At 39.3% G+C, this 18,272-nt stretch overlaps 1 protein-coding gene across 1 annotated transcript in view; it reads right to left on the reverse strand.

Moving 5' to 3' along the window:
* Positions 1-18,272, reverse strand: part of WNK1 (WNK lysine deficient protein kinase 1) — a gene marked incomplete at its 5' end in the record, with an annotated part of 97,791 nt that overhangs the window by 37,281 nt on the left and 42,238 nt on the right. The window contains 5 exon segments of the mRNA XM_031057009.1: positions 361-618; positions 3,638-3,822; positions 4,902-5,238; positions 5,449-5,668; positions 6,672-6,760. Coding sequence (XP_030912869.1) covers positions 361-618; positions 3,638-3,822; positions 4,902-5,238; positions 5,449-5,668; positions 6,672-6,760 — 1,089 coding nt within the window.

The raw sequence follows: 18,272 nt of genomic DNA on the forward strand, positions 1-18,272 counted from the left end.
TTAAAAGCTTGCTGTTTTGTGAAGGGCTTAATTAACATTCAGTGTTTATTAAGAAGTTGAAAAATAAAAAGTCTTCTGACTTTGGGTATTAAGAACCAGTCTTCCCTTTACCTTCTGTGGTACACTGGGTAATTTACATTTATATTGTCCTAAAAGACAAGATACAAGCAGTCAGCCACTGTCTGATAATGTTTACCAGTACTGCTTCATAGAAATAAATAAAAATAACAAAATCAACATTCCAGCAGCACAGTATGAGGAACTGACTTTTCAATTTCTCCCTTTAAAAATGCCCAGAGCCCAGGATGTATTTAATGATAACTTATCTTACTGTGCCAGGAGGCAAATGGTAACACATACAGGACTGACAGAGAGGGAGGGCAGGCTGGAGCGTCGATGCTTGCGTGGAGAGGCAGAGTGCATGGGCAGGACACTTTCCAGGGCTTTAGAAAGCTTTTCTGCAAAGGTTTCTTCAGGGACAGTCCGAAGGTAGAAAGGAGAAAGAGGTGCAGACAGCGCTGGTGGTGGGGTGCAAGGAGCACTGAGAGGGATGCAGGACATACAGGGAAGAGCAGGAAGGTGGGGGACACAAACTGACATGCTACGACCACGTTGAGGCTAAAGGAGGAAAACAAAAGTTAAGAATTGAACACTTAAAAAAAAAAGTAATAACAAAACCAGCAAAAACTATAATGAGGTAGAAAAGAAATGAAGACATACAATGGAAGGCCCAATATTGACTAATATGTGGTACCACAAGATATGAGAATGCTGAATGAATGCCAGGACACACTGGGAGCAACAGGCTGTGTGCACCTCTGAGGAGCCAAGTTTGCCTTGGGTTACTGAGCAGTGTGGAAAGCTCCCTAGAACCCTCATGAGAAACACATGGAAGGCACATCAGACAGAGAATATTTTCTCCTGGACTACAAGACACAGCCCTAGTGTGTGTACTCAAAGCACCTGGTAGTCTGACAAGTAAAATCTTAGATACTAATGAGCTTTCAAACACTGATTAGTTATTAGAGTGAATGTGTGTTCACAGGCGTCACCCAGTTCTACTGGAGCAGTCCCTCTGGTCAAATTATGAATTAATGTATGCAGCTAGCTCTTTATTAACTGAAACTTTACCATAAAAATGTAAACCTTACATTTCTACAACACGAGTTGTGGCAAAAACTCAGTTTAATCAGTGAAAAATTCTGTAAAATTAGTCTTAAAACAAGCACCTTCCAGATGCTGGGCCAATAAAAACATCTGGATTTTGTAATTTTGCCACAATCCAAAAGGTCAAAGGTCAAAATCCACTCCAATCAGAAGAAACAGAATAAAGTTTTGAGGTGGGATTTGCATTTTTTGGTTCAAGGGCTTCTGTTATTGCTTTTTTTTTGAGGGGTTGTATTGTGTTTTGCTGTGGGTTTTTAAGTGAATGAAAATATGATATTTTTAAAGAGGCAGTATACACTTCTTATGGAGTTAATCCACAATATCTCAAAGTAAATAAAATTAAATACAGACCTCCAGAGAGAAAACAGCAAGATATTCAGTGGAGATCTGACTTTCAAGATTTCTGTTGGGAGAAATCTTGCTAAACTGATTCAATTTTGGGAGAGAGATAGAAAAGAACTCAAATAGTTAACTAAATACATCTTCATCTATTCCAAGGCAGGAGTAGTTCTATATCATTCCTGACTCTAATTTATCCAAATAGTTCAGAAGCATCTGCACTGATGGAAATGACAATACTTATCTATCTTTGCTGAGTATTAAATAAACCCCTTCCCAAACAATAATTCATGCTGCAGTTTAGACTTATCATTCCTTATTCTATCTAACAACAATGTTGTGATCTGATCAGCCTCTCCTTATTTCCAGAAGCTTTTTATAGCTTTCTCTCTCCTCAAGCTTATATAGACTCAATTATTTCAGTCTTCCCACGTAAACCACAATTTTTGCATTTCTCCTGGGGTTTAACACTCTCCTCTGAATTTTCTCCCAAACCACCCTCCAATTCATTAAACCAAGGTGTCCAGGATAGACTTACCAATAGCCAAGAGCAGAACTATTATTTCATATAATGGGATGTTTGTCTTTTTCATGACAGCATGATGTTTTTGACCATGTCCAGCTTGTGGGTCCAATGTAATCCCTGACTTTTTAAAAATTTATTTTGCAAAATGGCTTCCTAGCCAGTGGTTATTCATTATGTCCTTGTGTAGCTGATTATTCCAGTTTAAGTGCACCGACCTTGTTCTTGTCCTGATCAAATTGAATTCTGTGATTCTCTTTAAGGCCATTTCTTCAGTTGTCAATATAATTTCAACCTGTCAGCCCTTCCCAACAAAGGGTCAGTAGTCCCTGTAGTCTGCCAGCTTCCTGGTGCCACTGTTGTCACCACACAGCATTGAGCACGTTTTTGCAGCAAACTACACAGCTTAGCTGTTCCTTTATCATGTGCTTGTTGCTCTCCCTCCTCCTCCCAAAAGATTCTGGTCTCTCAACCTGGAAGCCAGCCACCCCAAGAGAGTGACATGGCTTCTGGCCCAGCATGTGCCCACACTCCAAAATATGGCTTACCCAGAACAGCAGCTTATTTAGAGGGATTAAGAACTCATCATCAAGGACTAACAGTACCACATGCCTCAGGTTAAGTATCTTTGAAAAAGATGGAGATGCTTTGATTGTGGGTGATAGCAGCCTGTCTGTCAAAATCCTAGTTACACCAGTGATTCTGTAATAAAGCCTACATCCACAGGTACCAGAAGAAGTGAGGACCCTCAATCTTAAGTGTCACATCTTCTCCTTTATGGTGTTACTACATTATACCATAATGTCTGCCTCAATCTTGGATTTTTATTTGTGTAAAAAACAAGCGACAAGGGAACCACTGAAGACAATATAAAAGTAGCAGAAGTTCTACTCCAGAATTAGAATAGATTTCTGCATACTCTCTTACTCAGATCTAAAAACATACCAAGGAAAAAACATACCAAAATAAAAGGGCAACACAAATGAACATAGTAGGAAAAGTATTTGTGCCCAGTGCAGACTTTCCAGGGAAAAGGAATACACATGATGAGCAAATCAACACAAGCTAGAAATAAAACTGGGAACAAGGATGTGGGGTCTTTTCAGTCTGGAACTCTCACATGCAACATTCTGTAACAGTTAAAAAAGTCTTACCTGCAAAATCTGCAATCAAAGTCTCACAGAACACACAAAGCAATTTCATATAGTGGCTTCAATTATTCTAATCCCTTCTTCAAACTAAACCAGCAGCTTGATCCCTGGTAACTTCATATACACATACACACACCACCTTCCCGAGCAAGATTAAATGCTTATTTTCAAGAGGTAGTCTTGTTCTGAGGATGTTACTTTCAGTCACAAAAATTACTAACCCATTATTCTGCTTAACTGCAGCCAAGATTAAATAAAAACTTTAAAGTCAAAGACGCTCTTGCACTTTCATCTTGCAAAAAAAAAAAAGCCCCTGAACTCCTCCCATGCAGAATCTGTATCCTATGCAAAACAAAACATACATGGAAGATGGCCTGGCAGATTTCCTCTCACCTTTCACCAGACACACAAAACCAAGTAACCCCATGCATTTGCAGTGCTGTGAGGTGTGGCTTACCGCTGCAGGTGGCTGATAACCTCCATGCTGCTGGGACTGCACTTGGCCAACTGAAGCTGGGTATCCCTGGACTCCAGTGCTTGAGACTGACTGCTCATGCTGGGAACCAAAGGACACAGCCTGCTGACTGCCCACAGATTCAGTGTACACAGATGACCCCTGGCCACTGTCAACTGTTCCATCAGCTGCAAAAGTTAAGGAAAAAAATCTGCATTTCGAGAACTGTAGTCTGGATTAAAAATTTCAAAGATTCTATAACTGATCAAATATTAAACTGATTTTTGTGCCATGTCACGTAGACCTCTATTATTATTTCACCTCTTGTAATATTTCAGCTGATTTTAAAATCTTTTTTTCCTCCATTATGCCTTCCCCTAAAACCCTGAAAAAATTACTAATTTCAGGAGTTCTTTGGGAACACATTTAAGAATAAACTGTATTTCCTACAAAAGGCTAGACTAGAAACAGAAACCTAAATTCCACATTATTATGAATGCTCTTTCAAGATCTATTTATCATTATTTTTATTTAACTTTATGCAGACACTTAAAACAGTTGTATTGTGCTGGCTGGCAGATGCACCATGTAGGCACAGTAGTGAACTAGGCATAATAGCCAATTTAAAATCCTGGTTATCTAATGAGCAGACAGTAATTTGCTTTTTAACTTCATCATTCTAATACAGAAGCTGTCACCTTCCATCATGATTCAAATACTGATTCAAATGCTGGGATGGCAGAAGAAAAGATAGGATTATAAATTCATCTTTTCAGGTACAGTATGTAAAACAGAAAATCAAGACTTTTCAGAAAAGAAATTATGAGCTGAACTACCTGTAGATTAATCTCATTTCCACTTTAAAAGTAAGTTAACAAGGATTCAAACACGTGGTTGTAATAGCCTGATCTGCACTGGTGCAGGAGCATACAGCCTTCTGCAGGGCCAGAATGTACTGTCCCTGTAGGAAGGCAGCAAAACCAAGGGCAGGTGCTAATGCTTTAGGTGCCCCAGTTCATTCACTATATTGCCTTTTAACAAAGAGAAACCATTTTGTGCTAAGACACTGGGCTGTGAATTGTGCCAAGGCTTGGCTCAGCTAAGCCACAGCAATGCATCTTATGTTGCTGTGCTTTCTAGTGGCCTACTGCAATGGCAGACAGCATAATCTTAGGGCATTTACTGCTATACTCACCAAAAACGTAAAACTAATGGGAGGAACTGTGTAAGTGCAAGAGTTCCTAAAGAAACTGACTGAGGCACTTACAAAGAACAGATATACTGGGTTGCTGGAACTGCAGCTGTTGGTGTTGATCAGCTTCTGGCTCCTCAGGCTCCACTTGGGTAGAAACCGACGCTGAAGCAGTAGGGACAGGAGTAGTACCAGTGACAGACTGGGGATGCTTTGACCCTGCATGGGAAGCACTTGATGGCTGCTGCTGCTCCAGCTGCTGCTTCTGACTACCTTCTTCCTGAAGGATGTTCTCCTGTTCTTCTTGCACCGACTGGCGCTGCTCTCGCTTGCGCTTAATCAAAGATACCCTGTCCTTGATAGCCTTCGCCATTGTCTTGTGATCCCCTTCACAGACATAGCCAGACTCCACCTGAGGGAGGATACATTCACACAATTCACACTGCCACAGACAGCCCCTGCCCCAGTGCTACAACAAAGCTCTTTCTGGCACTACTCATCTACACACTTGTGAACTCCTTTACTTCTAGACAGGAACAGCAAAAGCAGGGGCTGACAGACCACATTCCACTGGCTACGAACAGCACTACTTCCAGAGCCTTGTCAGACCACCAGCACTTACCATTTCCTGTGCCACATCCTCTGGGACATCTCTTTCCAAATCAAATGAAAACTCTATTGCCTCATTATCTTTATATTTGCCCTTGAGTTTTTTGATGTCTTCAATTCGGAGCCAGAGTTTAATGGCAATTTTTTCTCCATCATCTTCCTCTGCAAGTTCTACCCGTACTCCAGTCTCTTCTTGGAAGAAAGCATGATTCAAAAGGTCCTTAATAGCATATCTAGATATTGGGAAAGAAAGTAGAAAGCACATTCAGCTATCAGGATTTCATAAAACATTATGGAATAACCTTGCCAGATGCTCCCCTGATTTATTCTCTAAGTTTTATGCTGTTTTGAACCACCTTATGTGCATTCTGTTGGGTGTAATTAGAAGCTTTGTCCTGAAGGTACAAAAGAGATTTACAAACACATCATTAACAATTGTAGCTAACAGCTTAAATGAAATATCAAAAAATAAGTGATGTGCAACAACAAAATTAACTTCAAAGGAGAAAAAAATACTAAATTGTTTAAAAACAAGAAAAAGAACTGAAACTAAAAATACACAGCAACACCACCAGATGTAAAACTTCAAGAGTTAATAAAATGGGATGAATAAACATCCATGAACAAAACCAGAACAGAACAGAATAGAGGGCAACTAAAGGGTGGACAAAGCTGAAACATTCAGTAAGCAACAAGCATGTAAAAGCAGAAAACAAAACAATTCCACAAATAAGCCATCAGCACAGTTACAGATTTCCTATAATGGTGTAAGTTAACCACCTGAAGTAGAAGTCATCTTGCAGAAAATATGGATAAAAATGAGCAGCAAGAATTTAAAACTTGGGAGTCCTCAAAATGATCAATCGCACCAAAAGAATCAAAGGGACAAAAAATCCCAAAGGATTACAGAACAACCAACCAATCCAAATACCTGGAAATCCAGAAGGACTGTCCTCCCCTATTCTGCTGATTAGGTCAAAGTTTTAATAAAAGCAATAGAATTTCTGAATAAACTGACATGGATGGTAACTATGGCATTTGCACTTTTCCTGACACTGTTAATCCTCTTAAACAATCACTGAATAGGCATCTACCAAAGATCAGAAGCTGCAGAAGTAATACTGGCTTCCCAACTTTCACCAGAACAACAAGGAACTAACTTGGAGGATTTGGTATCATCAAAAGGACAGAAAGGCCTCAGACAGCAGCTGGTACCTCTGCAAAGCAAGTACTTACCTTTCACCTTTGTTTTGCCGAATGCATCCCTCGATAATCTCCTTCACTTCAGGGATTGCTACTTTATCAAAGCTGGCTGGCTTGACACCCTGAAACACACAAGTAGCAACTGAGAAACTGCAAGGCCCATTTGATTTAAGTTTTGATTGTGTTGACAAACTATTTTTACTCTCTAGATAACTGACCTAAGTATCTAGTGCAAATTAAGGTAAAGTCTGATCCCAGTACTACTGCTCATTTGTTAGTGACTTTTGCAAAAGCCCACAAACCCCCTTTCCATTTCCCAGCTACATTTCTGTAACAGAGGGCATTGGCACTTGGGTGCTCAAGTCATGATAGCAACTTCATATGAAGTATGCAAGGAAACTTTTTAGTTTCCATGGAAGTTGTACAGGTTGGAGGAAAATACACAGACTGGACTGAGAATGGAAGGAAATGGTCCCTATGTAACACTAATGCCAGAAACCACAGGATTCATTTAACAGTCTTCAAAGCATCCTGTTGCTTCCCAAAATGTTTCCAACCTGCCATTATATGAAGTAATTTTTTTACAGGAAAAACATTAGGCCAGGATGATCTGACTGGATCATTAAATAACTTGTCCAATGTTTAAAAAAAAAACAAAACCAAAAAACAAAACCCAAAAACCTTCCAGCATCTCAGCGCTCCCCCAAAGCCCTACAATACCCAAACCACACTCCTACGTCACTGCTGGTGTGAGTTCAGGGAAATGAGTTTACAATACAGGCTGTACAAAAGCCCTTCCACAATACACAGCAATCCTTTTTCCAATACACTCTAAACTACAGGGGGAAAGGAAAACAAAACCTAAATAAGATTAACCACCCAAAGCTGTAAAACATGCCATGAGATGTGACCATCTGGGAATTCTGAAAAACATTTCAGGCAGAGAGCCAAGCTTCATCACTTAATCACAGCCAAAAGTGGTATTTTGGGGCCAATGGTCCACAACAAAATCTGGCACCCAGTTTTAATTGATTCAGCCTTTAGTTTCAAACTCTGTATTTAAAACAGCAGAATGAGAGAGAGGATGAAGACATGCTGTTCAAATGTTTGAACAGAGTTGGTGTTTTAAAGCTAAACAATCCTGAAATTATACACCTGATACATCTGACCCTGTGTCACTGCTGAATGACAACTAAACACAAAGTGAAAACCACAGCTCTGAAGTACAGAAATAAATCAAGTAGCAGTACAAGCATTGTGATTCATGCCCTAAACAGAAACTTCTCCCAATATCCTACAAAATACTGGCTACATCAAGACACGATCCTTCCCTGTTCCTCTACTGTGAGCAGGAAACAAGCCTTGAAACAGAAAAGTTTGAGTCTAAACCCCAGTCTTTGCACCTACTGATCCTGTACTCAAGAGTTCTTACAAGAAAAAAAAAGCCAACACAGAAACCCCATGCTGTAGAAAGAAAACAATTTATTTGATAAAAACCAGTATGCTCTTATAACAGGAAGGTTATCTATTTCTTTGGTCTAAAATTTGCCCTTGTGAAACTCTAGCAATTGAAATTCACAGAACTGCAGACTATACTGTGACTAGAATAAACACTGAAACACAGCCTGCCAATGAATTAGCTGAATACTTTTAGAAACCTTGCTGACTATTAAGCCTTAAGAAAATCAATGCCCCAGGTGATAAAAGATCAGACCCAAGTTTGGATGGGTAAGTTTCAGACTGTAACCAGGCCTTATACAAACCTCCAGCTTCCAAGCAGGATGCAGAGCTCTCCACCCTAAAGGGATTTATAAAACTCTGCTCATATAGTTGACTTATCAAAGGTGCCACCTTTCATTATGACCACACTTAGAATGGTCCCAGAAGTTCAGGTTTATATATGGAATATGGATATTTCTATATATAATTAAGAATAGATATTTCTATCTATAATTAAATGCCCTCCTGTATAACATATATAACCTATGCAATAATTATTCAACTCCTTATTGCATATATTCCCATCTAAATTTGCCTATTTTAACACATGTAAGTCTTTGAAATAGCTCAAGCCTCAGACATAGCAGCCTGCACTGACATTCATTTACACTGTGGCAGCAGAAGGATGATGTCAGATCTGTGACAATCTCATTTCAGAAAACTAAAAGCTAACATGAGGAAGACAACTGGTACAGAAAAATATCAGCATAACAAAGCCAGGATTTGATTTTTCTTGTTAATTATTGTACCACATGCTCTGTTCTTGCACAGAGCCTGAAAAGTTAAAGCTAAGGATAGATTTTAAAATCAGAAATTCAGTCTGCTACCCTGCATTTCTCACAGCTGAAAGAAATTAAACACTTGTCCAAAAATCTTCAGGCCCTTCCATGAGGACCATTTTACAATATTCCATTCTATGAATTACAAAGAATTCATAGAGTACAGTTAAAAAGTGAAGCTCCTGCCAGCTTCCTTCAGCACAGCTTCCATGTTCCAACTGCTCCTCAGAAAATCTGGGAGAACATCACACTAGGGCCTGGGATTCTGTGCTCAGGCAGCTCCCTATTTCTCACTTTGCTCCAGAGTCCATGAGAAGGGCTGCCTAAGCCTCCTCCTCTCCAGCTCTGCACAAGCACTCCCCAAACAATGAACTTTTTCAAATCCTTTTGTTCCCTCCTGCAAGCGCCAATGGAAGTGTTAAACTATTTTATACAACGAGACAGAGGTACTATAAATAATTAAAATTCAATAAATCAGTGAAATCTTTTCTAACCAAGAGCTGCCTATGCAGCTTAATCTGCCATCACACAGAAACCCAAGGGAGGCCAGGCCCTGAAGTTCACATAACCTTGATGTGTTCTCAAGACTGCACGAGCTGGGCAGCCAAGCATACCTTCAGCAGTTTCTGAACCCAAAGGCACTCAAGGAAATACAGTGTTTCCTGGTTTTACCACACTAAAAATGGTCACATTCCTGTGTGCTGCTCCTGGTCCCCTTAGAACAACCACGGGACAACTCAAATCCTAACCTACTAGTCCTGTTTCCCAGGGGCAGTTCATTAAGAACTAAACAGCCAAATCCAACGAGCATTATTTACAAGTTTGCTAAAGAAACAGCAGGAAGAGCCCTTGCAAAAGAAAAAAAAAAAAAGAGTAGACAGGTGTAACAGGCACAAATGAAAAATCAACATTTTGTCAAGCTACTGTTCTAAAATTGCACAAGCTGACTGTGCTACTGAAAGCAAGTGTCCTTTCTCCATTTCTCAGTCCCACACCAGTGTAATTTCCTTTATTTTGCCAGCAAACACATTAATACAGTTGCATAATGAACCAAATCACAGCATGTATCAGACTTGAAACAAATCCAACCAAAAAAGGCAGCAGCAGCTTCCAGTGAGCTGAAGTTTCCTACACTGCTGCTTGAGCTCTCGGGCTTACAGACGGACACTCAGGGCAGAACTGCTTGTTTTGAAGAAAGCACCAATTTAAAATAAAAATCACTGAACACTTGGATTTTGAGAATACCTCTAAAATATGGATGCTTATGTAGGTAGCCACAGATACAAAACTAAAAATTCACAGTTTGCATGTTAAGCATAAGAAAGATTTAATATTTCGCATCTTAGATGTGATAAAGTTTGTGATTTAATCAGATTTTAACCAGGTGAAAAAACATTTTCCAAAATTCAACATATACAGTTATTTGATGAACTAAAAGCAAGATAGGTATTCCTACAAAACACTAAATTTACAGGAAACTTTTAAACCCCAAAGTATAAGCTATACAGAATTCTTCCACAATTTTTTGCCTAAAAATACAGAATATTTTGCATTAATTAGATCACCAGATTACTGAGTCAGTAGTTTAACATCTTGTTCTAACGCAAGAAATACTGAAAACATCGTTTACTTCATTAGAGAAGGTACAATCAATGCTGTGGAACTTCTACAACAAATCAAAATGAAGGCAGATGAAGTGTTACATATCCTCAGACCTTCTAAATTTAATAAAAAATGCTTAGATTTGGAACAAAACCATAGGTGGAAAATAGCAGAATCAATTAATGTTCCAGCCTTGATGATCAGGATTTTAATTTACGTTTTAAAAAACTACAGGGGAAAAAGTAAAGTCAAATTTAAAAGCTAAAGAACCAAGCTAAGCAAATGTAAAACAGTTCAAAAGGTTTGTAGAGAACTCTGATTCACTTCCAAAATACTTTTCTGTGGCTACACACACTTGACAGAGCTGAAATTCTTACTTACCTCCTTAGCACAATCCTTGTGAGAGCAGCAACAGTGGGAATTAACAATTACAAAAATGGGACAGATCTCTCTTTTTGTGAAATCCATCAGGAAAAGAGAGCCACACACACCAGAGCTAGCAAGGTGCTATTTTCCGATGGGATTCCACTGGGCTGTGGACTTAACGCACAGCAGAAGGAAAGCAGACATCAAGGTTAGAAGGGAGCATTGTTTTCTCTTTGACATCTCTTGTTATTTTCCAAGTCCAGTACATGAGGCTGCAGAGATTTGAGCTCAATATCTGCTTTTGTCACTCTACTACTGATTAGAAAGAATCAATAGAAGCAAGAGGTAAGCAGGTCCCTTTCTGCCTGCCCAGCCAGCTGTGAGAGGAGGAAGAAGTGACAGCAGAGGGATCCTTTACTTCCTGCCTGTCCCCACCCACCCACTTGGCTGCTCTGCCTACTCTCCACCCAGGTTTTCTGCAAGAGTTTAAGGCTGTGAGTGTGATCATCATGCAGTTCCCTCCTGCTGCTGCAGAAGTTCCTCTTTGACCAGGGCAAGTAAGTTGGTCAGTGTGTTGTGCAAGGGAATGAAGGCAGCTGCTGTTTCTTCTCTCCCTTCCATGGAGCTACAAGCAGCACACACAGCTGACTGCCATTCAGCCTAACTAAACACAAGTCAGCACTACAACAGTATAATGCATTGTGCTACCCGTGGCAACACCATCTAATTTCCTTTCCTTTTTTCCTTAATGCAAGGGCACAGAGATTTGAAGGCGATTTTTAAACACCTTCAAACAACATCCAGGTGTTTAATGTGCCCTAAAACACCTAGACAACGTTAGAAAGCTGCACTGTTGCTTGGTTTACACCACATGCTCACAAACAATCCAGAGTTGCATTTTCTAGTATCTCTCACTAGACTCAACCAGTTCTTTTTTTTTTTCTTTCTGATACCTAGTTCCAAGCAACCATTGTAAAAACCAGTTTATTAATCAAATGAGCTGGCCATAGCTTCAGGGTTTGGGTTTTTTTATTGTAAGGACATAAGGAGCAATGCTAAGAAAGATCACATATACCATTTTAAAGATGAACTTAGCAAACAAACTTTGACAAACTAGTGCAATTTAGGATTATCAAGATCACTTTTCACCCTAAAATAAAATACTCAGTTCTTCAAGTATACCACAATTATACCAGTGGTGTTTTTATACTATACACCATCAGAGTTGCAAAAGCAACATTCCATACATTTAATTAAGGCTACACTTTTCTGGGGTACACAGCATGACCTGCAAAGAACATTCAACATTTCAGCTTTTGACAAGTCAAGTCTACCTGTCCCAGCAGAACCATAACTCTGGCTTGGCTCTTTTCAAAGATGCTGTAATTCTAAAAGGCTGGAAAGAATTCTACAGTAATTGATTGATCTTCTCAAACAAAATGTTCTAACATTGCAGCCCAGAAGGTAATAGCACCAGCAGCAAAGTCAAATCACACAAACAAAGTAATTAAAGTGTCTATATTTCCTTTCTACTAAGCTGTTACCATTCTAGCTTGAGCCAGTCCCAGGCTGCCACAAACCATTAATTCAGGAATTTAGAGAAAGTATGATTGCAGTGGAAAAAAAAGATCCAACCTCTTTCCCCCAGTCCCAAAGAAGCCCTCAGGCTATGGTATATATAGCATTTAAATTGGTTTACCCCGTGATCTCCTAAATTTCACTACCTGCAATTAGTTACTTACCCAGCCCTCAAAACCTGCATGCTTAACCATTTCACCACCTCTAACCATTCATCTTAATCCTGCTGCCTGTTCTGGGAACAATCTTTCAGAGTAAGTTCTTTCCTTATTTCACATAGAATATACCTGAAAGTGTTTGAAAATTCTCACCCCAGATGAACTGAATACATAGTACGAAAAGAAAGACTTCAGCTTAACATTTACTTAGCTCAAGAGACACATGGTTTGCCTACAGAGGATTGATTTTCTTGTTCTGGTTAAAAAGCAAACTAGAGTAATTTTTTTAAAGAAATACAAATGGAACATATTAAACAGAAGTAAAAATTTAGTTTCACTGATGTCAGTATTTTCATAGCAATTAATTCTGGACAATTGATAATTCTGCCAAGAATTTAACTGGTAAATCCTGCAGAATAAACTCTGTACCAGATCAGTATCCTAGCAGAGTAAACAGCATTACTGCAATGCAAGCAGTGGGAGCAGATGAAAGCTTTAGTGAGCCAGAGCCAGCTCATAAGGCACTGTTCAGGCCAGGACAGGCCTTGCCCTCTTCCCTTCTGATCAAAAACAACAACTGCATATTTTGAACCCAACAACCTTTTGAAGTTGACAGATCTACCATCATCCACATCAAAATTTCCCATCTCATCTATCTGAGAGCTCTATGCCACTGCAACACCTTAAGCAACTGGCCTCGACCCTCTGCAGTGCAGGTGTGTAAGTTATTTAAGTCTTATGATCCTTTACTTTTTCCACACCAACAGGTAAGCATGTGTGCACTGAGTTCAGAATCACACTGCAAAGACAATGGCAATGCTGTAGAATTTATACAGGCCTGCTTGCTGCAATTTAGATACTCTTCCTCTTGAATTTACCACCTAACTTCAAAAACATTTTGAGGCATTAACAAAAAAATTAGAGGTCAATCACACTAACAAATTGACAGATGTACAGAATTAAAGTTGTAAAACATACATGATATCAAAATATCTATGTATCTTGACTGACACACTCAAACTAATTGCTTCTTCCTGAAGTTAAATTTGTATGAGAGAAGTTTTGGTGAAAAGGATAAAAGAGACTCCTCATTCCATGAGCAATCTTTGCTCACTATCACCTTATAAACATATCCTACAGGAGATCAGCAAGCCCAAGAGCTGGAGAACACTGACACTGCCTACTCAACCAACTTCCCTGTCAGTGTCTCAATGCTGTACTTTGATCTACTAAAGCCAGAGACTCTACAGCATTCAAAGCCTTCCAAGACTGCTCTAGTAGGGTACAGTTCTGTTACTTCACTCACACATGCTTAAGTTTGAACAGGAACTAGTCATAACTCTTCTTAGAAATTCCTGGCTGCAAGTCTTTCCAGCACTCTCAAGGAAAAGGCAGGAACTGAAGTCAAAACCCACTGTATTTGTGATGATAATAAAATGCTATGCACTACTGCAGAATATGTACTACTCAGAATATATACTACTATTGCAGAATATAAACTACTCAGAGCTACCCCACTGATAAGTGATCCAGCCCAGCAAAAAAATTATTTTAAGTTTTTACTCAAGACATGGAAGTCCACTGCTCTTCAGAACCACCAGGTAAATAAAGTATTCATTTATTTTAGAAGTCTAAAGAATCTGAAGCTAAGAATATTGTCTGAGTTTTTTAAAAAGTTATTGATCAATTACAACAGCTGCTGTAATTGCAGCAATTCTAATGTGTAGAATAAATTAATCAAGCTCCAGAACAGGAAATTTTGTAACCAGAACAGAGTTTCTTAGTGCACATCTGGCTAACAATTAGCATATTGGCACACAGAACAGTGAAAAGGGCCTTGTTTAGAAACATGCAGTGTGAGGGCAGAGGTTCTTCTGAAACAATAAAGTCTGACTGGACAAGTAAATTGGGTATTACCTCTTTTACTCTTGCACAAAAGCATAAAGGTAAGATCAGTTGCACCTATCCCACATAGTTCTTTAACCTCACCCTTTGAAGCAGAGATGCTGCCTTCAATATGATCACCTCCAGCTAGCTCAATGGCCCTTTGCTTTATTGGGACTTCAGCTTGAAAATGGCTTTCAAAAAAACCAAAACCAGACATGCCTAGACACACATTTCAGTTATATAAATTTAGAAATGCCACAGTGACACAATACTGAAGTGGCTGTCAGAAGTGTCTGTCTTCTATTTTCAGTATGGAAAACATGTTTTTGAAAAATAAAATTGTATTAGTTGCACCCTCTGCTTTAATCTGCTCCCACTCTGGTAGAAAATCATTGTTCTGCACTCATTTCTAAGTTCATGTACAGTAACTCAAAAGCCAGAGATTAGTTCCACTGGACTTCAAACTGAATTTAAATAATGACGTAACATGGGCCATAAAACCCATCTGGTACCAGAACTAGCCTTTAGAAAGGATCATCTACTTAAAAGGCCTAAGGTAATGCTGCACACACCAAAAATAGTGCACAATTCCAACAATGCACCAAAAGTCACCGTGCCTTTTATTTTCAGACTTATTGTAATAGGAGCGAAGACTTTCCTGGAGTTATCCCATTCCTACCCCTAGCAACTACAGCAGTACAGCTGGCAGGACAAGAAATAGCAGCCTATGCATTCTTAGTGTCAGTATTTTTAACCAGTGGCACTCTATGACAAATAGCATTGAACCATCAGTCTCCCCACAGGAATGTTTCAGTGATTCACCAATCACAGAATTATAATGGTTCTCATCCCACTGCAGAGCCAGGCATCTTAAAAACACTTATCACCTCCTTGTTCATAAGAGCCACCTTCCCATCTCTTGTTAAATTAACCTCAGTTAACGTAAGAACTAAATGGATGTCAGTACAGGATAGACTATTAAATACTAGGATCATAGCTTTAAGAGATCTGATCCTTAAAAGATACTTTTTAAACTTTCCGAATTTTAAAGATGCATTGTTTCACTCACATTCTCTGAACTTAGGTTTCTAAAAATACATCTAGAAGCTCTGCATTACTACTGCATTTCAGAAATTAAATTACACTTGATTTTATGCAGCTCAAACAATGTTCACAATCCTCCACTCCTTTCAATTCCTGATGATCTTAAAACCATATCCTGTTCAAAACTGCCAAAAGACACAACCGAGGCTCATCAGTGAGCAATGGAAGAAAGAAATAGCTCCCTTTACTTCAAACCAAGTCTGTTTCACATCAATATTGACAAAAAAAAAAAGCTATGATCTTAAAGCTTTTGATGCTGAACAGTGAGCTACTTTTAGAAAATAATTCAGTTGAATAAGTCTTTTCCCTTCCAAACTCAGGCATCACCTGACTTTGCTGCGCAAACAACACAGAATCACACACTGGGTCAGGCTGGAAGCGACCACAGTGGGTCATCTGCTCCCACCTCCCTGCTCAAGCAGGGCCATGCAGGGCCATCCCAGAGCACAGGATTGCCTCCAGAGGGTTCTGAAATATCCCCAGTGAGGGAGACTCCACACCCTCTCTGGACAATCTGTTCCAGGGCTTGGTCACCAGCACAGGAAAGAAGTTCTTCCTCATGTTCAAGTGAAACTTCTGTGCATCAGTGTCTGCCCATGGCCTCTTGTCCTATTGCCTGGCATCACCAAAAACCTGCCTCCATCCTCTGACACCCTCCCTTCAGATCCTCAGACATTGATAAGGTCCTCTCAGTCTTGTCAAGGCTGAACAGGTCCAGCACCCTGAGCCAGTCCTGAGGACAAAGATGTTCCAGTTCCTTCATCAATTTGTTGCCTGACTGACAGGCTCAAGCTGATCACTGCTTTTCCTTACTTGGATCATTGTAACTTGTTAGAGAAGACTCCTAAAGTAACATGCAAGACTGCTTAAGATATTAATGCTTCAAATCCTCGAATTCCCACCTTCCACTTCTAAGGCTCTATGTTTCAGAATTGATGAGTCAGCGACTGAATCCCCACACAGGAAGATTCTGCACTCTTAAAGCTGTTACAGCATAATGCTTGTGACTGAGGTGAACAGCTACAAGAGGCAAGTGCTAGAAGTTTAAGCATTCTTTAGTTCAGTCAGTGTGAGGCAAAAGAATTGCACATGATATGCAATTTTCTTTTACATTTCATACTTTACTGCCCGAAGTTTCTTCTTTGAAAGAATACAAGAGTTTACCCTTTCTTCCAATTAATGTTTCCTGGGCTTGGTTGAAGGTTTGCAGCCTTTCAATACCTGCTTTAACAAAATATCTCCTTCTCTGTTGGAGGGTTTCTTCCCCTACTTCTCCACTGACATTTTTTCCAATGCTTTTTTCACTAGAAAGGTTGATAGGAAAGATCTCCATATCTATTTAAACCAGGTCAAGAAACCAAGTCATGCTAGGTAAATAAAACAGTTTTATTCATGCCTAAAAAATGCCAGATATTGCTTCCAGGAAGTAGAAGAAGAAATTAATCATCACTCATTAAGTACTGCAAGTAAAATTAATCATATGTCTAAAGGTTTAGTACTTTTAATTTGCTACTTGAGATCCCTCAAGGAAGAAGAAGAAAATAAGAGCTGCAACGCTTTGTCCACTGCACCTCTAGTGAAAATGAAGCAGTTGACTGGTCTAGACACCTATGACACCTAACTTTCAGGACACTAAAGAGAAGATTCATTTTACCTCAACTGACCAAACCACAGCACTTTGTAGCTGCCTTGTTTCCAACAAAGAGAATGACCTTTACCCTAACCAGTGAATTCCAGTTCCCACCAGTTAGGGAGATTAAGGAGTTTTAAACCAGTTAGACACTGCCTAGTCAGGTTACTCATTATGTGCCTTGTTCCCTTAGGCCCTTTTTTAAGCTCTGGAGAACAGAGAAGAAAAATGTTATGCCTGCTGTGGAACATTTTAGTACTGAACAACCTTTTTTTTTTAAACTCAAAAAATGCAAAATGCTTTTTTTACCCCCCTTCTCATCTTAAGGCCAGCTCAGACAACAGACATTTGTTTAGAGAGAACAGACTGGACTTCTGGTGAAAGGAATGACAAATACAAAACTTCACTTTGTCAAAGTAAGCATGGAGAAAATCAAGTACAGAGCACAAGTCCATCAGGAAAATTTAAAAGGTAAGTTTATATGATGGGAGGGGGAGAAAGAACAAGGGGGTTTTCTGCTCATACTCAGATGATTAGTACATTTGAAACTGAGGATGGTTTTATTAACTTTTTTGCAATGAACATATTTGGATTTTTATGTTAGTGGTATCTATGCAAGAAGGAGAAAAATCTGCATAATAAACATATTATCTTTTTACTAGTCCTGGGACTAGTCAATCACCTAGCAAATTTAAGCCTTGGGACATCCAAGTAGTAGAAACCTAGATTTTGAGGCAACAGCTTGGGTTTCCACAGTCCCACCAGAGGCTGAGGCAAAGCAGCTGCAGTTACTGCAGTTAGTTATGCCTTCACTGCACTGATGCCCAAACAGACTAAATTAAGAAATCATACTTAAGATGTTTGTTCTATAAATATCTCTTTTTCCATTTAAATGCACGTGTAGTCCATTTGAAGTATCTCCTGTGACAAAGTGTTTAATTGCAATATGCATGGAACAGGTCAAAGAAAACATACCCATCTCCTGAGAAAAACAAAGTCAGACAGGGAAACCCTCCTGAATTTTACCAAG

Source organism: Geospiza fortis, unplaced genomic scaffold (genome assembly GCF_000277835.1).
Source record: "Geospiza fortis unplaced genomic scaffold, GeoFor_1.0 scaffold10, whole genome shotgun sequence".
Taxonomy (NCBI): domain Eukaryota; kingdom Metazoa; phylum Chordata; class Aves; order Passeriformes; family Thraupidae; genus Geospiza; species Geospiza fortis.